This window comes from Rhea pennata, chromosome 4 (genome assembly GCF_028389875.1).
Source record: "Rhea pennata isolate bPtePen1 chromosome 4, bPtePen1.pri, whole genome shotgun sequence".
In the NCBI taxonomy this organism is placed as follows: Eukaryota; Metazoa; Chordata; class Aves; order Rheiformes; family Rheidae; genus Rhea; species Rhea pennata.
In genome coordinates, this window is record NC_084666.1 from 12,630,747 (window position 1) to 12,653,505 (window position 22,759).

The 22,759-nt window shown below is 39.8% G+C and overlaps 1 protein-coding gene across 1 annotated transcript in view; it reads right to left on the reverse strand.

The window, feature by feature from the left end:
* Window positions 1-22,759, reverse strand: part of SORCS2 (sortilin related VPS10 domain containing receptor 2) — a 541,923-nt gene that overhangs the window by 347,407 nt on the left and 171,757 nt on the right. Inside the window, exon 2 of the mRNA XM_062575300.1 lies at window positions 14,153-14,220. Coding sequence (XP_062431284.1) covers window positions 14,153-14,220 — 68 coding nt within the window. The remainder of the gene's footprint in view (window positions 1-14,152; window positions 14,221-22,759) is intronic.

Sequence of the window (22,759 nt, forward strand, 5' to 3'; positions counted from 1 at the left end):
GTTTGTGTAATTCACCGTGGTCTCTTAACCATGGACCTTCTCTCCTTGCAAGAGGTTATGCATTATGGAAGGGCATTCCAGCTAGGCTCTGGTACTCGATTCTGCAGTAGGACATTCACAAAATAGATCATCTCCTCCAGTAGTTCCCAAGCTTGTCAATGTTAGTTTTTCTTTACGGCTATATATAATGCCCATTCAGATCTACAGTTTTAAAGACGATGATAATTTTGAAAAATCTTTATTCTGGACAATTCAGCTTCAAGAACTTTAAAGGGTACCGGATAACTGCAAAGTACCAAACATCTACCCTCTGAAAATCAGACTGGTTAACTGTAAGTACTTGCCGTTTGTGGAAATACAGGGTTAATATGTTTAGCGTGTGAACAAATAGAGTGACACAAGCAGAGTGACCAGTTCAGGGCAGGTATACCTCAAAGGGAGTATCGATACAAGTTTCAGTGAGCCTTACATGAGACCTTAACAGTACAGTCTTACTTCAACAGCTCCTTAGTTCCAGTAAGTCATGTGCCAATTTTAAAACAAAATAAGAGAGCCCAATGCTATGCCAGCGTGCACTCTAGAACAGACCAAATTCTGAGCAGTGTCATCAAATAGCTGCAGATAACGAGATCTCTTAAGCTTACATTTTAACAATTGTGTACTTACACAGAGGTGGGACTGACCCATTTGCTTGTTCTCAGTACAGAACCACGCTGGGTGCTGTGGGCAAACTGTGGCAGATATAACTATTGCCTTCATGCAACCAAGAGTCTTACTGTCATTCAGCTGTCCTGGGTAGGACTAAGTCTGGACGGGGGGAAGGACTCAGTTTAACACTGGGATTATTGCCATTTGCCATCAAATGCAAAAGGAAATCAGCAGCCAGGAATCTACTCCAGAGTCACTTTGCCCTCCAGTGTGCCTTGCTGAAATCTTCTGCCCACTACACTAAGTGACAAAAATACTGACTGAAAAGGAACGAGGCTAAGTGAAGATCCTAGCTTGTGAAAGAGTAAAGAATAGGTTAGAAAGCTGAGAACAAATGGATGCAGTGCTTAATTCTAATATATCAATTCTCTCCACTTTATTGTCTTAATTTAAACAATCACCCTCAGAGGCATAGAGAAAAGCCTTTCAAGACCTTTCAAACCTCCAAGTTTTGTACTCAAAACAATTTAACCAGTACACAGTCAACATCCCTTTCCTCCCACCCTCCAACCTGAAGTAAGATCAGCCAGTTTCTGCCTGGATAAACATGCTTTGTGATGCACAAAGAAAATGCTTTGCAAAATGTCAAGAGAAAAAAATGTCTGACGTTGAGCAAAAGCTTAACCCCTTCTCTGCTGCAGGGCTTCTCTGGTGGAACAGCTACTCCAGTAATCAAAGGAGTGCTTGCTAAAAATTAAAGGCTACCATCAGAGTGAAAAAAGCGTGGGAAGAGATAATTACCACTTTCATAACAAATAGCATTGTATTCTACAAATGTTTGTCCTAAAAAAATCCACAATTGAGAAAAACTGCAGTTGCAGTCTATCGTTAAGTTGTAAGAACTGACTTGTAATCTGTATGAATCATTACTGCTCCATTGCTTCCAAAAGCAAAGTCTGTTTACACCAATAAACCTAATTTATTGCTCCCTTCCCCAGTAAAATGTTGTTTTGTGCCTCCAAGTTCTGGGTTTTTTTTAAGGAAATCGTGTCAAGGGCCAAGTAGGTTAGCACATCCCCAGGGGTGACAATGTGCAGTTGCTTCCTTTGGAGCAACTGTTGTAGTGAAAACATTTAATGATTTGCTGACTGGGAAATCTTCCTCAGTATGAAAAAGACAGCAAGAACAGCTGGCACTTTTCATGTAAATTTTCATATGAATTTTACAGAGAGAGTGCAAAGGAAAATTAAATATTGAATGTGAAGCAATTCATAGAGCAGAACAAAAATCAGAAGAACCCTTGTCTGGTCTCGGATCTGCTTTAGTATCATCCAGACACCTACTTTTTAAATGTGTAATACATAGTAATTCACTTTGCTTTTCCACCTGCAAAAGACAGTAGACTAGAGTCTCCTAATAATCACCCCTCCAAATTAGCCAGTCAAAGAGAACATACAGATTTAAAACAGAACAAAGCCGTAAGAGATAAAAGGTTTGAATCTTCATTCTTTAACTTTTCTCTTACTAAAACACTAAGGCAAAGTAACATGTTTCAGGGAACAATCTTTGATGGAACAAATCAATCTTCTTTCCCATCTCTAGTCGTACAATGTCCCAGCGAGAAGAGCGCTCTCGCGGTAAATCCATAGATTTGGGGGTAGCTATTGTATACTACAACTTCCAACGCAATGCTGAATTTCATCCCATTTCCTTTGCATTGTTCCCAGTTAACTTGTATCTGTCAAGTATTCCACAAAGAGTCCAGCCTCGACAGGAAGATACTAACAGGTAAGAAATTCACCAAATTAATGCTGCACCTCTTCTTGCATAATCGAGTATTTATTAAAGCAATCAGCAATTTTTTCTGGAGTAAAGTTAAAGATGATCCCAAATTGTCCAAAACTCTGCAAATCCAATAGTCGTGAAAACTGCTGTATGAAGTCCATTCCCAGAATAAGACTGTAGCTTACCTGTATCCTGGGATTACTACATGAAATCTTCTTCTAAAAAGTCTGCTTTGCATATTTCAATATTCTGACTTAAAAGAACTCTCTTCTAAATGAAGGACCGTGAAAAGCATATCTTTTTCCTTTCTTTCTTGGCAAAATTAATCTTCCTAACATTTGTGGACACAATAATGTGTATCTGTGGTAGACAAGTCTTCAGAAGGAAAAAAAAAACATATTTAAACCTGTCATTCAGTCTAACACTTTACTTGGAAAAGCCCATCTTACAACCAATTCCAGCACATAGTGTCTGATTTCCTGGGAGCTGCTCCATGACAAACTACAGTTCTATGAGTAGGAACAATAGGCTTGGCTTTGCTTCGTGGATTACAGTAGTTGCAGCCAAGAGATGTCATAAATAATGCACAAGCAACTAAATCAAAAGCCATCAAGAATTTATATTGCATAACAGAAGTGAGGACAAACAGTTAATGCTGGCGTCCCCACTGCCCTTATGCTTAGAGGTTCAATGCAAACAAGACCAATGTTATCTTCTTCCAGAGGTAAGGAAGTGCCTTAGCTTCCAAAGTAATTTTGACAGAACTAAATCTCCTGTGTCAATAATATGGACATTAAGGGATTTTTCACACTTATCTGCATATTCAGATTATCTAGGTACCTATATGCAGGCACAGTCTATTTTAAGGGGGGGAGAGGGAGAGAACTCCACATGCATTACCCCACTTCCACAAATGGGGTAGACTAAGTGTGCCCCATTTTGTGTCACGTAGTAGAAGAGAGAGATCAGCAACCAGGAGCAAGTCCAATGGAGGGTCACTAGCCTGGTGAAGCATCTGAAGCAACGGACATGCCAGGAAAGGTTGAAAGAGCTGGCTTTGGTTAGTTGGCTTTCCCAGGGAAGGGGGGCTACTGGGAGATCTAATTTCAGTCCTCCAGTTCCTAAAGGGGATTTATAAATAAGGCAGGACCAGGTTCATCTCAGGGCACATGATGAAAAGACAACAGGCACACGTTGCAGGATGGAGTATTCCAGTTGACATAACCCTGCACAAAGAGTGGAGAAGCATGAGCACAGGTCACCCAGCAAATCTGTGGGATTTCCAGCCTCAGAGATTTTTAAAACTTGATGGTCTTCTGAAGCTGGAGCCCTGCTTGAGCAGGAGGATGGGCTAGATGACCTCCAAAACTTTCTTACAACCTAAATTATTCCCTGAATCTATGCATGTGTCCCCTATTCACAGCCCTACCAAATATGCTACAGAAAAAAGAAATAATAATGATTATTACAATAATATCAATTTGTATTCATTCCCAAGATGGAATGTTAAAATCTTCATTAAAGCTTAAGCATCTGGAAGTACCAAAGTGAAGACTTCCACATAACACAGAAACCAGGAGGAAAAAAGATTTACTCAAACATACTTATTAAAGTATTTTACAAATGTTAACGTGCCTTTTGAGATGCTCAGTCCAACAATCACTGTAAAGTTTTTGGAAACTCGGCTCGGTGTTTCCCATGTCAGTGCACAGCAAGAGACGGCGTACCAGAAGCACATTGACGCAAGCAGTCAAGGTCTTCTCTAATTGTGACCTACTAAGGAAACACTGGGACAGGAACAAAGGAAGCGTGCTTTATACAACACGCTTGCAACACACTTTTCTGATCTTTAACTGATTAACTTTCATTCCTTCTTTTATTTTATTTAAATGTGCTTCTGGGATGCTTTACTCTCTGGAACACAGACAAATTTACAAATTCACCTGAGGCCCTATAGATAGCCAAGGCTTGAGATTTTTCACTGTAGGCTTCTGCCCTTTGCCAGGAAGCGCTGCCCTCTCACAGTGCAGACGCGTATTTTGCCAGCGTGTGCCTCCCACCAGCAGCGAGCAGGGCACACAGCGAGCTGTGGTCTGAGCTGAGCTGCAAAATGCACCAAAATGGCACCGAGAGTTTAAATGTTACACACCCGAAATCATCACACACAAAAAAACCTCACCAACTGTATATTTTGCTTTTTATTATTTTTAAATATGGATAGAAAGTAAAATATTACTGTTATTCTGCTTTTATAAGGCAGGTTGAAGAAGAAGCAAATTAAAAAAATACTGCAATACAAGACCAGTATTTAGCATAGACACTGCCTAGGGGTAAAGGCAAGGTAGAAAAACCTCAGACTAGACAATTTACTTCACTACAGTACAATTTCATTTTTTAATCACATTTTCCAATATATACTGTATCCCATGGAGACATTATGAAATTAATTCATGGACCACATATGGTAAGAATTAAGATAAAACAGTGATAAGTCTCCAAAATTCTGGGAAGAGAGTAGAATTTAAAACCATTTTCTCTCCCACGTGTTAACATTTTAGGTCGAAGCGTTCAGCACAGCAATCCCATGGATCGGTGTTACAGGATACTATCTGAATCCTACGGAAAGCACGACTATACTTCCTCTGCCTGCCAGAAGGGAGAGCTTGAAAGACTTGCTATCAAAACGTTTAACTATGTAGACTCTTTTTGAGAGAGGCTGACTGAACTGTTAGTCCTTTTGACATTAAGAAAGCACGTTTCATTGTAGATCTGCTCTGTTTGTTCCCCCAGCTTTTGCCCAGAGGTAAGCTGTATGTCACTGGTGAGGCAATGTCTTTTTATCACAGGGTGTCATTTGACCTGCACACACCTTCTTCAAGGAAAACAATATCCACTTGGCAAAGAAAATACACGCCAGATTTGGGGAAAAAAAAAAAAAAAAAAAAAAAAAACACTAATGCTAGCATGCTTTTCAACAAACAGTCAGTATCAAGGGCTTTTTCTCAAACTGCAGTCATAATTTCTGATCCTATGGCACAAAATTGGGATTAAACCTGCTCATAGGCAGCAGAACAACCTTCAGTCTGCCAAAGCACTGGACAGGGAGGAGCGCCGTCATCGGAAGGACATCGGCCCTGGAACATCTCCACGAGACAACCTGACACAGCTGCAGCTGACAGGTTAGGCAAAAATACAGAAAGGTTTTGTAAGCACTTACACCTCACCCATGAGCAGCTTCTTCAGTCTTGACTGGAAAAATCAAGACCGCATGAGCCAGAAAGCCCCATGGAAGAGGCAGGACAAGAACTTGCGAGAAAAGGTCAGTAGGAGGGAGGTCTGGTGACAGTCTGGAATGTCTTTTTGAGATTTAGCTCAAGAATTGCTATTTGCTAAAGCAAAATCAGTTACTACCCCTGCTCAATATGGGATAGAAGGAAATGATGCTAAAGTGGAAAGAAGGGGACCAGAAGAAAAACGGAGGGGATAAAAAAAAATACGTATGAATAAAAACAAAAAAGAAAAAAAGTGTTTGGAACAGAGTGCCAGTTGACCAACCACTCATCTTGTCAACACGAGAGGGCAGAGAAAGGAAAGAAAAAACTTTGTCTTGACTAAACTTCCATATCAAGGAACATCAAAAAGTATCAAGACATTTAAATCTTGCTGTAAGATATGTTTAATCAGTGTATATCCCTCTGCAAACTCTTTTGCACATAGGATTATATTTACTTGTTAAAAACTGGCCTGTACGTAGCTTTAATTTTTCCAATTCCTATCAAAATTAAAGCAGAAAAAGCTGTCTGATGTTACAAAGTCTCTAATAAACAAGTTATGTGGGAAATATCACTTTAGTTATTTTCATGTTGAAAAATACATTCTGTACTGCAGGGATAATAAGTGAATAAAACATTAACAGTACATTTTTCTATACCATTCTGCATAATTACCTATGTAGCTGTTCACTCATTCAGCTCCAACAACCACATTAATTTGCCGTCAGCTAGCAAGGGATACAGTAGAGTGGACTGCACGTCCTACAGAGGTAAGCAAAGCCGCTCGCCTGCCACGTACCACAGGAAGGACACAAGGTGCCCAACACTAAGAGGAGCAATGGGGGTTTGCAAAACAGCATTTTCAAACAGCAGCTGAGAAAAGGCACGTTGCTGCCCTCTGCACAGTCACCAGCTGCCCCGCAGTGAGACTACAGTAAGTGTTTTCAGGTGGGTCTCACTGTGTCAGTGCTCTCTGATGGACTTTCTTCCTCAGGCTCAAGCCAAGAGCTCTAAGGAGACAAAGCACAAGATGTCCCTAAGCTTCACAGCTCCTTCACGCTCTGCGTTATAGCAGCGCTACGGCCCCAGCGCCGGCTGGCGTCCTGTTGCTCTTGTACAATCACTTCTCCCAATGATTTCTCTTGCAATGCACATGCCAAGCAAAGACCGCAAGGACGCCAGCAGGGAAAGAGCAGGTTCTGCAAGCAAGGTCCTGCAGTCAGCTGAAGGTGGAGCCAGCAACATCGCTAGTTTCTGATCACAGTCTCCTATCCACCTGCCTAGATGCTCCCCTATGACAAGGCCTCTGCCCTTTATCAGCTTGTTAAAATATAGTCTGTTCAGGTTTTTATAGTTCATCATCACCACAAAAATGTGAAAGCAATGAAACTAGCTGCTTTCGTCTGTGGTTTCTTCTTTACTCTGTTTTGTAGAGTGGGGGAAAAAAACCCCATTGCTTTATATATATAGTGTCAGTCCACCCGCCCCTAGGTTACGGGCCCAACACCCCCCTGCCGAGCTGGCCTGCGGACAGTGGGAGTTAATGGATGCCAGTGCAGCAAAGAACTTCCGATTTGCTAACAAATGATAGCTCAGCTATTTCTTACACGAATTTAGTCTAGAGGAATCATGCCACAGTGAGAGCCCTAAGATTGCTGTTGTCAGTTTGACCATACAGGAGTTGGACTGTGGACAGTGCCAGTGCAAGCTTCCCAGTCTTATTTTGAGAACACTGGTAGGGAGAGAAAACACCCCCCCACACAAAATTCACAAACCTCATAGATCCTTAATGCATAGAAGGACATTTTTTCTCTGCTCCTCATCTTAAACTTGTCTGCTGAGGCTAGCGAAAAAGATGATAATTTCTTACAGGGAGGCTTGTGAAATAAGATACCGTTCTACAATACAGCTGAGGAAAAGGCAGCAAAGTGGCTTTTCTGAACTTACCGTCACTGCTGACCTGGACCAGCTTTGGGGCAGAAAGATCACACAGCCTATTATCATCTGTCCCAGCCATGTGGAATCCACTCAAAGCAAGCACCTGCCTGCTGGCACCATGGGCCAATTCCCACACAGCCCAGGGCCTATGCAATTTTTTTAAGGTATCAGCTCTAATTAAAGCAAACTGAAATTCTTAGGTTCAAAGGGCTCGACCAATGCAGCAGGAGTCACACAGCAGTTTAAACATGCGAGTACTTTCTTAAGACACTGACTCAACAATGAAGTCTCACAATGATTTAACATCTTCTCCAGAAGCAAAGGGGAGGAAACAAAAACAAAAACAAAAAATTCACCCTGTAAAGGAATAACAACCGTATGTGGCAAGATCCATTTAACACGCTCAGCAGCAGTGCTGCAACCAGCAGGAGCACAAGTGTAAGCACAAGTACACTGCAAGCAAGAGCCTTTTCCTAACATATAAATCATAGCTTTCCAAATGGATCTCAATCTGTATGTCATCCGCTCTTTGTGCATTCACAAACTGCAGTGTAGAAACAAGTAAACATTGGACATAGCTGCCACCATCATCACTGCTCCAAGCTGTCAATGACTGGGAAGAGCGGTTACGAAATAACACTCTCATCTATGAATGATAATTGTTTGGTAAAGAATTTTGGACAGATTTCTTTGGTAGCTTTAAGCTGTTTATGGGACGTTTTTATTTCAGTTCAGAGCTGTGCACATTCTGGTAACGCAAGATTTGAAAGGGTCTCCTTATGCAGAGAGCCCAGGCCCCCATGGACAGCCCTTTAAAGGCTACCTTGTTCAGAGGGGTCTATGGACAGTAGGCATTTCTACGTCTTTGCCATGGGAAGAAATGGGTCACATGTCCAGTAGAGTACCCACCACAGAAGAACATTGTAACAGAGCCATGAGCACCCTTTGCAGCTCCAGATCAATACAGCTGCCTACTAAAGGCATCAATAATCATTTCTCTAATATCTTGCACATTCAAAGGCAGTCAAGATACGTTCTCTTCTCCTCTTTAGGCTTTAATGTACTTTTTTTAACCAAACAACCATAATAAAATATTACCTGTAGATGGAAATCTACTACATTTGGTTTCTAACAGGAGCTTCACAACCCAATTTTGAATACCCCAAATAAATTTAAAATAGTAGCTCTCCTGCACTATTTGATACATAATGACAAACTGTAGAGCATTAGCAAGACAGAAATTGCAGCAAAGATAATGACAGTCTTTTTAATGCTATTAGATGAATATGGAAATATGATCAAAGAGTTCATAAAGATCTGTTGTTCAATAATAAAAAAAAATATTGTAATTGTAGGACTGCCTTTTTAACTCTATCGCCCAAACCCATTTCACAGTGGAACACGTGTAAACAAGACTATAACAGGATGACAAAAGCATTGCACAGGTGGGCAGTATTTTGATTGCAGAATCCGTATTACTGGGAATGATGCATTAGCCAGACACAGCACAGTTAGACATTAGCTCCCAAGCTGAGTTTGCTGGGCTACTAATTAGAAAGCCACTTCTTTTTGTTTTTACTTGGAAAAAGAGCAAATTTGATATGGAAATCACAGACTCAGTAACTTGATCCCTTGGGGCCATTTCTACAAAGTCACTTTTCAAAGCAGAACCACAATGTAAGACCATCTGGAAGTGCAGGACCTTGCAAAATACTGCTGCTCGCTTATTAGGAAGCACTTCACCGTCAGAAAGTATTTCACTGGGCACCAGACTATATTAGTCTTTTTGCTTTGCTTTCCAAATTAATTTTCACCCATAAACTCAAACACTTTGGAAGCAAATGCCCATACTTTTTTTCACTCGCTGTGAGTCACACGGGGCAGGTGCAGTTGGAAATCTTGCTTTCCTGAGCATTATTTCATTCATTGCACAACTTTAAGAATCTTCTGCTCTTTACGGTCTGAATTTCAACCTTAGTGTAGGCATACACCTTTCTGTAAACGTCCAAAGCACCACCGCAGTCACTGTGCATTGATCACTACTGACAGTCAAGGGGTTGACACAACTGGGTCCTGCCCAGAATCCGTGGCTTTTTGTGGATGCAAATACAAGCAGCTGTGCCTCCAAAGCAAGGGAGTTTTCTGACTCACCGAGATCTGCCACGTCCCACGCTGGCAGTGAGACACACACGCGCGCTCTCACCTCGAGCTGCCCAGCACTGTCCTCGGATCTCCCAGGTTCCCAGCCCAGCATGGCGATTTCCCTGCCTCTCTGGGCTGCCTTTGGAATAAGGAGTCTCACTATATTCAGGTAGTATATTCAACCACATTCAAGTAGGCCAAGCAGTCTGTTCCTTCATTCAGCCGTTACTCATTGACAGCATGCGGGATATAGGAGAGTATCCCAACATCTCCGGAAACTGGCCTACCTAGGGCTCGGCATGCAGTGCTGAGAGGAGTTAACAGAAAATAATGCAGCTTGTTTTGCTGTGGCAAAGCTGCAGCAACACGGGGATGCCATCGGGAACAACGGCAATTACACAGCAAGTGGCGTCAGCACTACCCTATCATTACAACTTGATAATAGGCAATCAAAACTTTATTAGCAATCAGCAGCAGCATCTATTATTTATTGCCTAGATCAAGTTAAGAAGGGAAAGGCTACATTCATGTCAGAAACAGGACTCTCAGCCAGCGCAAGCACAGGGCTGGAAGTCATTTCCATGGCTGTACAGTACCGAGTTATTGGATTCAGCAATCATTTAACATCTCATTTATCCCATTTATAAGATGGTGATAATAATATTTACCTATTTCCAAGACATATTATTATGATTAATTAACACAGATCTGCAGACAAGTATTAGTATTAATTTCTTAGAAGCTACCAATTCAGAGCTAGAATATTTGATTCTAAGGTTCATATACATTTATCTAAACCTGCATGCACACAATGTATGCATGTATACAATGTAAAATACGTGCAACTATTTATGCACAAACTGGTCCATAAAATGTATGCGAACAGGCACTTTTTTTACCCTTACCTTAACAATTCCTTAACTAATTTGTTAACTACATTAACAAAGTATCAGAAGGAGCTCACTACACAAACACACATTGGCATTTCCTAACTACTTGCACACTTTCACTTATACCTCCAACTCTTCAGTGGAACCAGAAATGACTGCTACTAGTAAAAGGTTGCTAACACGGTCACTATCTCGCACCATTTTCGGTGTTTATTAGACAATGGTAAGATTCCAAGGTAATTAAAACTTAGGTTTCCCAACTCTGTACCCTCGCCCATGTGGGCAGGCTTAAATTACTTACATAAATTTAAAAAGCTCTATAAAGGCACAGATCATCACCTAGATCTATCTGTAAAATCTGGCTTTGTATGAACCCCCATTCCAGTGCTGTAACTTTACCACAAACTGCAGTTTTTCTGCCCCGCTCCACCCCAACACTCTCTAAGGCAGGGCTGCAACTCCAAGGCCCTGCAGCACAACTAGCCATCGTCCGACCAGCGAGCCACCTCTCCCTTCTCATCCCCTGCTCCACTAAGCCAGGAAAGGCAAGGGAAAAGTAACTAATTTGAGTGATGGGAGAAAAAGAGAGAGAAAGATGAAGAGGAAACATTTCAGAGGAAGAAAGGAAAGATGGCTTTTCAAGAAGCAAAAGCTTATAAATAAATAAATATATAAATAAGTGCCACGCTGTGGTAATACTTCTTGATTGGCAAAATAAAAGCAGGAGAATAACAACACCGAAAAATTAACCTGGTGGACACAGATTGGGTTATAAAGCATGTTTATGCTCATTTAGAGAGCAGGCAAGCGAGGAAGAGGAAAACATTGGACTCATTCAGGAAGTAGCAGGACAGCATCCATTCCCGTCAGGGCACAGAAACCTCGCAGAGATTCATGCCTTTCATCTGCTGACAAACTCTCCCATAAAATTTTCCGCATCTGTTTTATTGTGTATTCGTTCCGATGCAAATGAGGAATGCAAAAAAGAAAGAATAAGTCAGAAAAAATAAAATATGCATTTTATCTTCCGGGTGTGCTGCCAACGTGAGCAAAACAACATGGCTTCATAACAAATGCATCTTTTGGTGCATCTTCACCAAATTACACCGAATTATTTTACCCAGACCCATGCAGCTTCCCTACCTGCTCACCACCAATCCTTCTAACTACCATGCAGAGAGAGGCCTCCTCCAATTCAACAACTGCACGTGCAGCTTTTAATTAGGAATGGAGGAAGACGGAGGAAGCAGAAGATATCTCGGCATGGAGCAAGAACAACCCCTGGTCCAAGTGCTTTTAAGCATTTGGGGTTTTTTTCCAAGTTTTTCATCCTCATTTTCTAAACAGCCAAAGCACCTGGTAAATCTATTATCTGTGGGTAAAAGAGCCTTGTTTTCCTATGCACACACACTAGCACCAATTTTATTCAAATGCAGTTCACATTAGTGCTTATTCACACCAGCTGTCAGCAAGGTCTGAATGACCTTGCTTAAAGTGTTTACGTTCTCAAAAGAAAGCAGTATTATCCAAAGCCTGTTTTATGTTCATTTTGAAAGAACAGAGTCCAACTGCGTAAGCTTAAAACATTTCTATGAGGGATTACATTGAAGTGTGGTTAGCAAAACTTGTAACACATTGCATATGCTGTACAGGCCAGGAGCATATAACAGGAAGGCAATGTGTGCTTCCGCAATTATGAGAGTATCCAAATTTCCATTTGGTTGTCTTCTTTGCACAAGATGTTGGGCAAAACTTAAAGTAGAAACAAATGTGCAATTATTTTCCCATCCTGTAAGTTTAAAGGAAAATTACAAACGAACTGTCATAGCCCTAAAGGCCGATCTGAACCAGTACTAAGCACTGTATTTGATGCTGGTCTCTCTTACACACAACCCCTTTTTATGACTCAACGTTTTTTATTCAAAAATATCCTTGAGCTGCATGAAGCGCTCTACTTGGCTAGGCTGTAGCAACCACAAGTTGCTACAGCAGCACAAGGTACTGCAAAGATACGCTGGTGCTATGCGAAGCCCAACAAGCCCAAGGCAACGCAAGGAACCAGGCAGCTGTGCAGCGCGTCCCGGGCACAGCCATCTCTCACTCCCTGTTCTGCCACCCGCCCCTTCTCTCGGGCGGTCTCTGCGTAAGTTCTGGCATGTACAGCTGAAGGCTGGATCCCCTTATAAGCTTTTGGGAAACTATGGAGGTCACAAGTATCTAGGCCACGAGACATCATACAACCCATTTGTTTCTAGACCCGAAGCTTATGTGCTACATAATAAATTTACACAGACTCATTAAATTTAGGTGCTGACTATTTAGATGCTGAGGCAGAACGTTTCAAGAATACTTCTACTGCTACAGATAACCAAGTAAAACTGGCATAACGAACATCAGAGCAACAGCACTGATATTCATGAAATATTTTCACGTTTAAAGCGTACATACTAGGTCTAGCAAAAGTTGTGGAGGAAGATTTATACAGATATACAGAAAATTAGAGCACACAAAGTCTATCTAGCAAAACAAAATGAACACATCAAAGGACAAAGATTTTAGGTGTCTGATTTACAAACTGTCATTCAATACTGAAGCACTTAAAACAACTTCAAATAGGTTCACATATATAATTCTGTATGCATTCAAGCACAGACATCTTTGCAAACTAGGTGTCTTTTAATCATTTACCTTGAAAAACATGACATTCTCAACAGGCCAACAGCAGATAGTAATTATAGTAATATGTCTCCTATTGACAAGCTTAAAATATGTATATTTGTGTAGAAAAAGAATGTGATGGGAAAACATTCATCCTGATCCATGACACTGAACCAGTATAACATAGGCTTACATCAGCTCTGTTTTTGTGCTGATAGACATCTAAGCATGCAATTTGTATACACACAGGCCATAGCATATTGATATCCTTATTCATGAATCCTGAGGAAATGAAAAACAATTTCAAAATCTGATTTGAATTACTGCATGTTCCCAGTTATCATAAGACAAAATATAACCTGCACTGGCATTGTATTTCATCCAGAAAATCACGACTCCTTCCAGATCAGGATTATTTACTAACTTCAATATAGAACACAACAGCAGCAAAAACTCCCAACAGACACAGCCCAACACAGTTAATATTTCAAAGTCTTTAAGTAACTTTCAATGAAAAAATTCCAAGAAAGGAAACAGCTTCCTGTAACGTGGGATCAGAAAGATACTTCGTGCTCTATTACTGTTTGTTTCTACAGCATAAAACATTAAATCTCTTTTCAAGATCTTTCTTATTCAACTGTAGCTCATCTAAGGAAGAAAAAGAGCAAGAACTGATGAGAATCAGGCTAACCTTGCTACATTAGCACCAATAAGCTATCAGCTCAGCTCAGGAGCAGTCTCAAAAGGGAAAAGAAACAGATCCATTCAGGCAACAGGGACACTAAAAAAGCAAGACATAAGAAAAAGCAGAGAACCTACCTCCACAATGAGCTTTCCAGCACTTTTCCCATGTCGGTATGATAATACTTGGTAAGGATCAGGATCACCTAAAAAGACAATGACAATAAATATATTTATACACATAAACTAATATAAGAAATAGAAGTAGCTCATGGGCAGCACTATTCTGGTGACTGCAGATGTGACTTTTGTGAACATCTGAGGAAATGCATTCCAAATCATTTTCACTTCTTAGCAGAAAACTTTTATTTATTTTTAGACTGATTCTCTTTTTTCCCCTTTTTCTGAAGACAGTGGTTACAGCACTCAAAGTTTTCTGTAAACCTGGTGACTATGTAAAAGCTTGCCTGCTTCACAGGAACTCTGGAGTTGGAACAGTTACGTAAAGCCACCTACCAAATGACAGCCCCCAAGCCGTTTGAATGACTTCCTCAGCAGAAGAAGCCAGTTTCCCAATTTAAATTTAGGAATCTGACATCTACTGACACAAATTTTTCTTTTTTTTTTTTTAATCCAAAGTGTTAAACCATGACAAGTGAATGTCATTACCCAAATAGCAATTCCAGACAGAAAAGGAGCTGTGACCTTCTCTGCAAGATCAGAAAAGCAACTTCAACGTCTGTCATATTTCATTCCTAGAAACACCACATTTTTTTCTTCAAGAATCAGCCCTGTGCTGTGCAAGTTATTCATCTAGGTACCGAAAAGCAACAAAATACACATAACTAAATTTAATCCACCAAACATCTTTAATCTAACAGAAGAGTCAGTAAGAAACACATGCTCTAAGTTCAACATCTGACAAATTCAGTGGTTATCTGATGTAAAGCTTTAGTCCACAACTTGTGTACTGAGCTTACTACCGTGTTTTATATTTAGATCACTTGAAACAGACTTCCTTCACTTTCTGCCAGTCCACATTAGTCCCTCCTGTACCCCAGTCACCATAGGAGCCCTAGGGAGGGCTGTCCTTGGAAGAACCTCTGGTTCCTTGCACAGCTGTTAGCTTTCTTTAAGGCAGGGTCAACATCAGTCTCCAACAGTTTGGAGCCTGCTTTTATTTAGCTAGCACTTCCTCTGCTCCTGACCACCAGATGAAATCCTTAGCAAACAGCAGTTGTAGGCATTCACTTTGATTATCCAGATAATTAATCTGCTGATTCTACATTAAAGTAATAGTTCAGAGTTTGGATCTTTGTACCCTGGAGATCATGCAAGCACCAAATTCCTGGCCATGTGTGTTCTCTACACGCTGTCTGAGATATAACACTTTTTGCAAAAGTGAGCTATGATATCAGTCTCACAAGAGTGATCTAAGCCAAATAAATTCATGACATTCGTTCCTGGATTTATACTGATATAAGAAAAAGCAAAACCAATGAGTCACATAAATAATAATCCATAATTCATAAATAGTATTACTCTCTCCTGTTCTCAAAAGAGCCATAACCTACCAGGCCACTCTTCCTTATTGCACTTTGTTGGAGTTTGATGAGAAAATGCTATAAAAACTAAGGCTTGGTTTAAAACACAGAAAAAACTAATGAAATCTCTTACTTTTAAATAGATTACTACAGGACTACAAAGGCAAGAGAAAGAACCATTTCCCAAAGGAGAGAGTTCTCTGCTGATGAGATTCCTGGCTGCAGCCCAAGCATGCTCCATCAGGTCAGCTATTTATTCTATTGTTAGTGTCCTACTACATTTTTTTGTTGGTGCTTGCAATTAGAGAGGAAAAAGAAAGAAACTTCACTCCTGGGAGCAAGCCTCTATTGGCTTCAATTATTAGGGAAAAAATTTCGGCCAGTGGTTTTTGAAGCAACAGAAATTCTTAGGCCACAAAATTGAACCAAGCAGTTTTCTTTTGAGACACAAGAATGAATATTTGGCCCATCAAACTGAAAAATAAAATATCAAAGGATAATACTCCTATATTATTTGCTATTTCCGTAAATCCATGCAGTACCTAGGAATGAATCCTGAATTTATTAAGTCGACATTTCTCATCCCTGTACATCCTCTAACTCCACCATTTTTAATTCAAATGATTTTCAGTGATGTCCATCGGAGCCACTCTCTGCCAGGGGAGATGCCAGATGTTTCATTCTTGATTTAAAACCAGTTATTGTAATAAATATCATTTTGAGTTACTCTCAACCGCCCAGCTTTGAACTTAATCTCTACTGAAGGATCTACGAAGCACCTTCCAAATAAGCTATATCTGTTCCTCATCATCTGTCCTCAATGTTAAAGACTTTTAAGAAATGAAGAGTGCACTCACAATACTGTTTGCTAGTAGTAGTTCATCTAGGGCATGCAGCCACCAAATCCAAAAGCTACTTTTTATCCAGCATACCTCAAATGAATAGCTGTCAGGTAATTGCAAACTGCATTGGGTATCAGTCATATGTAGCAAGATACCTCAATTACACTGCAGGATTGGTCTCTTACTCTGAGTTATAGCTCTGAGAAACAGATTTGAATATTCTCTTCTCCAATCTGAGTGCTAAATTAATTTAAATACCCTATTTTGCATTTCAGAAAATGGCTTAGTAGGCAAAACAAAGCCATAATCAGCCATGTTTGAATTCTTAAACAGTATTAGCAGATTCGTATTGCAATCTAAGAAAGCTGCCAGCAGGGCTGATGACTATTTCAATTATACCAGTGAATTTTAACTCAGTATCTGAAAAAATATAGGTCAGCTATTTATTTTACAGATTCTACAGCACTGTCCTATGGTTTACAAGATCTTTTCAAACTAAATAGCAATCCTGCTAACCAGAACTGTACTTCATCTCATCACCATTAATGAACTGATCAAAAGAACTAGAGGAATCATTCCACAGAAAATTAAAAGCTGGTTTTGGGTCTCTCTACTCTGTGCAACGTTTATAAGAGCAGAGCTCTGTTTCACCGAGCAGACATTTCATTTCAATGGGACTCCATAATTAACAAGTGTTTTACAGGTTGGACAGTAGCCAATAGTTCATACATGGTGCTGCCCTAGTGAAAGTGCTCAGGTTGCCTATAAATGAAGAGATGCTTGAAGCACAACAGCAATAGAGAAAAGATCAAGGGTCTGATTCTTGCACAGCTCACACTGTTGGTCAGGGACACCAAACGTAGTTAAATGGCAATGGAAGTGAATTAGATTCACCAGATTTTTCTATTTAAAGACAGATTTATAGAGCCACCTATAGATGTCCTAGTCCATCCTCCTACTGTTTTAGTCATTTTAATCTATTTCATCTTAAATTCTCCCACAGTACCTTGAGCTAGTCCCCAAAATATGTCAATGGAGATGGCAAAAGTACTTCACAGTGGTGTGCTAGAAATTTATGAACATCTGATAACGGTGCTGGTCAAATATACCTAAGAAATGTATGTCATTCACTTTCATTGCCCTGACACAAACATCCCCGAGCATTCTTTCTTCACTGACTTCCCAGATTCCTCAGAAAGTGGTTGTTATCAATACTAACACCATGGCCATCGTACTCTGCAATACCTAAAAAAGAAAGATTTTAATGGAACTCTAGAATTGGAAATTCAGTTGTTTGAGGGGTTTAGGCAAATGCAAGTAAAAATATAGATAATAAATAGATAGATAGATAGATAGATAGATCCAAAATAAAGCCATGGATCTCTGGTACAGATCTCATTTCTTGCACAGTATTTGTGGGCTGCAGACAACTTTTAGTAACAGTGCTTGCTGCATTTTATAGCTTTCTGACTACATTTCTACTCTTGCACTACTCTTAGCGCTTTCTGCTACTTTACAGCAATGTGGCAGATCACGGCAGTTTCTCTCCCTTTCAAGAACAGTTAGAAAAGCAGAAGCAAGAATGAAGCCTCTCCAGTTTCCTGTCAGGTTCCTTGCATGGAATTCAAGTGACTATGTTTGCACCCCTTCTTTTCTAGGAAATTCAGTTTTATTTTGAAGCTATATGCCATGTCACAAAAACAGCACTTTTACCTCCCTCTTCACAAGAGCCCTTGACCCCATCCATACACCTATAGTTGTCCAGTATTTATTCATATTGGCCAAGGCGTGAAGGATCAGTTCCTTAAGATTCCTGAAGTCATATGAGAGTGCACTGGAAATAAGCTTTCAATACAAGTAAAACTGGTCAATTTGTGCAGGCTGGGAGAACTTCAGCTTTAGAAATTACTCCACCTCGACTTTTTCCTCCTTCCTTTTTTCGGAGGATAAAAAAAAAGCGACAGAGAGACAGAAAGACTTTTGATTTGCTCCAGTGACATTCCCCTGCTTTCACTACTTTCTTACAACTGTCTAGATTGACTCTCACTGTTCATAGTACCTATAACTGTTCTCCAATCAAAAGAGTCATAGCTGCTTCTGTCCCCAAAATCCTTACTAGAAATAGACCCATCTTCATGACTGCACTGAGTCATCAATGCAAGATAGACAGGGAGAACAAATGGAAAATTCCACAGATACTACTATCTACACATAACTAAAATTAGAATTATCTCCTTTCTTCTCTCCTTTCCTCCTGTTCTCTCCTGAAAATCCTTTCAGAAGGAGGAAATATTCTCTTTAAGGGATATAATGTGCTTTTAATCATCTCCTAATCATTTTTTGGATTTAAAGAGGCTGATTTTAATCCCCTCTTTTCATCATGATGCAACCTCAGAGGGAGAGAAAGGAAAAAGGGAGGCATTCTAGATCAATCATTTTCCATAGTGTTTGTTTATATATTACCTTTCTTTTTTTTTTTCTTTTCTGTGAAGTATTTGCTAAGATCCTACCCTTTTTGACAAACATAGGCTTACAGAAAAAAATATGTATTTTCCATGTTCTCCCCATGATGCTTCCCTTCATGGACCATTCTTACCAGGTATATCTCTTTTCTATCTACATGGAAATTTTTATGGAATAAGCTTTATTTCATAGAATCATAGAATGGTAAGGTTGGAAGGGACCTCGGAGATCATCTAATCCAACCCTCAGCATAGCCCCATATGGGGATTGAACCCATGACCTTGGCATTAGCAGCACCACGCTCTAACCAACTGAGCTAAATTTGACCCCTGCCACTTTTTATTTGAAGTAGTGTTCTTTTTTATGGAATCCATTCAGAGGCTTAATACATAAACATTCATATTTTCATATATATAATTGCAAGTACGAATTTTTCATGTTTTTATAAGTTCATTAGAAGATGAGAGCCCACTGTAAATATACCTGAGCACCCAGTACTTCCAGAAAAATATACTGCTCAGAAAGACTCAAGCTCCTGCAAACCTTTTAGCTTCTGAATAATTTAATTTATGTGAATGAACCTCCTGAAATCAACAGAAGAGCATATGAGAGTCTAGTTAAGCAGGCACTTGATATTCTGCATGACTGGAACATAAGCTGCTGCCTGAGAATATGGCCTAACTCACCTTTTTTAGCATGTGTAACTACTTCAGGGAGATCAAGCACAACCTATTAATTCCTCAGCAACACTTCTTGTACTCTAAGAACTTTCTTGACAACTGAGGATAAAAAAAATGCCATAACAAATTATAGGTAACTGCCTATTGCTCCCACCCCTCAAGCCATTCCCAGTTCTGCAGCAGGCAGACTCTTTGATCATCAGGCTAAGGTCTAACATGAGTCTTTACATTCATTACTTAAAATGTAGACACAAGAAAAGTAAAAAACAAGAGATTAATAACACAAAATATATTATTACAAGTCTACTATATGGACCAATTGCCATAATACTATTAATAATTTCATAGTAATTTGACTGAGCTGGAAGAATTACAAATTGAAGAGAGCATTATAGTTTACTTGTGCAGTGGTGCAATGAAAGGTAAAAAAAAGGAGATATTCAGGCCATCATTAAAGCTGTTAAGATTTCACTGCATAAGCTTCTACTCCTCTCTGGTAATAAAGTTCATAAAAGCAACAGATAATTTAACATGAAGGACTTAAAGAAGATTAGATTTATAGTTCTTTTAGCTAAATTGTATTGGGAGAAGACAGAACTTGCTGTGTGTGAAGTCACTGACTGGACCAGTGCATTTGTCTTAAGCATTACTAATAATATTGTACAGTGAATTTATTCATAATTCAAGGCAAGACACAATAATGACTCAATTCCTATTCTCTAAGAGGTATTTCTATCCACAAGAGCTCAATAAGTGCATATTCTTGAAAGTGATGGTTGTGATTACTTCTGCATTCAAAACCATATTAAATAGAGCACTTCACACATTGACCCTGCAAACATTTATAAAAAGAATAACTTAAAGACATCTCATGCATTTAATCCAGTATCTAGCAGAGAATAGGATTATATTGTGTTAGCACTATACAAACATAGAAAAAAAAGACAAGGTACTGCTTGCACAAGCTTACGGTCCAAACTTAAAAAAAAGAGGATGCCTTCACATCTTCACATTTAAATACGTAATCTGGAGAATCATCATCTTTAAATGGAAAAGGAGACCCCTCAGATTCAAGAGCTTCAGATGGCCATACTGGTTCGTCCCACAGGACTATCTAGATTAGCATCCTGTCTCCAGCAACGGCAAATATTAAATAGGGAATATCCCCATAAGAATAGCGGAAGCATATAAAGATACTTTCCAAGTATTTTTTCCAGCCTTCAGCAATTTGCGCCTCAGGCAGTTAGGTTGTTACTTCAGTTTTTATCAGTTGGTTGCCTGGTCAAGCACAAGCTTTTGGAAGTTACTGCCTGATCTAACAAAAGAGAATATTGTGGTTCTACCTTTTTCTTGTTTAGCTCTCAAAAATCAAGGCATAGATGTAAATTCAAAATGGTAGTGACCAATCTTGACTGTTGCTACTCTAATAATGTCACTGCTCATTTGTATAATCATCAGACACAGTTCAAGACTGCTCTGCAAGCTGGAGACGCAGAGCTCACTCAAGCAAATGGGAATGCCTTCTGAAGGCCAAATACTCAGAAGACGGTGCCTAACATTTCAACTACTTGTTCTATTTCACCCTCTTTTCTTCAAAGAGTTGCAAACAATGTCACCTCTGCCACAAAAATATCCTACTCTTTACCACTGCCTTTTTCCAAAAAACTGTGGAAGGTGTGTGTGTAGGTTTAAATATTTAACATAGCATTTTATAAGTTCCTAAAACCACATCTACGAACATGCCAAGAGAATAAATTTCCAAGGCATGAAGCAAGAATATTTTTTCTAGTTTTTAAGAGTTTGGCTTGACTCCTAATTGCAACATTTTTTGAAATACAGACTAGCTTTACTTTTCTCCTCTAATAATGTATTCTAGAATGGATTAACAGTCCGCTCTGTGGAAGCAAACTGACTGAATACTTTTTTTCGTTCCCATGAAAATTCAAGAGGAAGCAAAATTGACATCCAGTGAGGAGACATGTAAAAATATCTTTTCTTTCTTCCGGACATTTCAGGAATCCAATATTATGGACAGGCAATTCACGCAGGTCATCAATGTTATATAGTTACTCACTACCAGAGAAGAAAGATCAAATCTTAAGTGCTATTTATCAAATATTCTCAGTCTGTCATGCAGTATTACTGTCCAATCATAAAATATAAAATGTAAAATTGAGCTTCCAGTCTGCATCACTGAATTCTTTTTTGAAGCCAGAGCTAGTTTTTTTACATTATCATATAACTACAACAATGCTCTTAATTTCAGAAAAAGAAAATATTATGCAGGACATATGGAAACATCTGTGGAAGTTACCACAAGCTGGGAAGAATGCTTGTTTGACTCAGAGATGTTGGCAGGTATGTTCATATTGGTAACTCTCCCTCACAGCTGCTGTCTTCACCAGGGCCACAAGATTAAATATCATTGTGACCTGATAACATCATATTTATCATAGGCTGCATCCACCTACAGACCTCAAAATTACATTAAATTATTTCTGAGAACGACTTATGGTGGTGTTCAAACAAAACCTAATTGCCTATCATAAACTGGATTTACAGGATTGCATATGGGAGCAAGGACTTTGATGTCGTATCAAGATGAGCCAAAAGAGTCACAACACTTAAAAACCTTCAAATCATCCGTGATGCCTGAACCTTATATTTCCTGGATCTTGTAGGCACCTGAATTTGTTCTTTATAAATCAGAAGGCTAATCACGGTTGCATAGGATGTAGAAGGGGAGAACAGCACCTTCCCACCCGGAAGGTGCACTGCAAGGACAGACGTGCTAACGACCGCCGCAGCGATGTTACAGCGATACCGCGATGCTCATTAGTATTTGAGTCAGAAGACCTGAGAGGGAGCGGAGGCAGACGCAAGGCTCCTCCTGCACTGTGCGGCGTGCGTGCTGCACGGACTGGCTGGGCTGTTAAAGCATCCCTTACTCGAAAGATAACATCAGGCCTGGCCACTGACACAGAACCAGAACGGAAAACAAAGTCGGGAGCTCTCTGGGAAAACAAGAATAACACAAAACGCATCTGGGCCAGTTGCTTCAAGTGCTGAATATTAAAAATAAATAAGTAAATAAATAAATAAATGAAAAATATCCATGCCCTGATGCCACTCGGAACAGGAACCACTTGATCTGTGGTTTCTCATAGGGACAGGCCCAGCATCACCTCGTTGTTCTGCCTTTTACTAGGCGTCGCT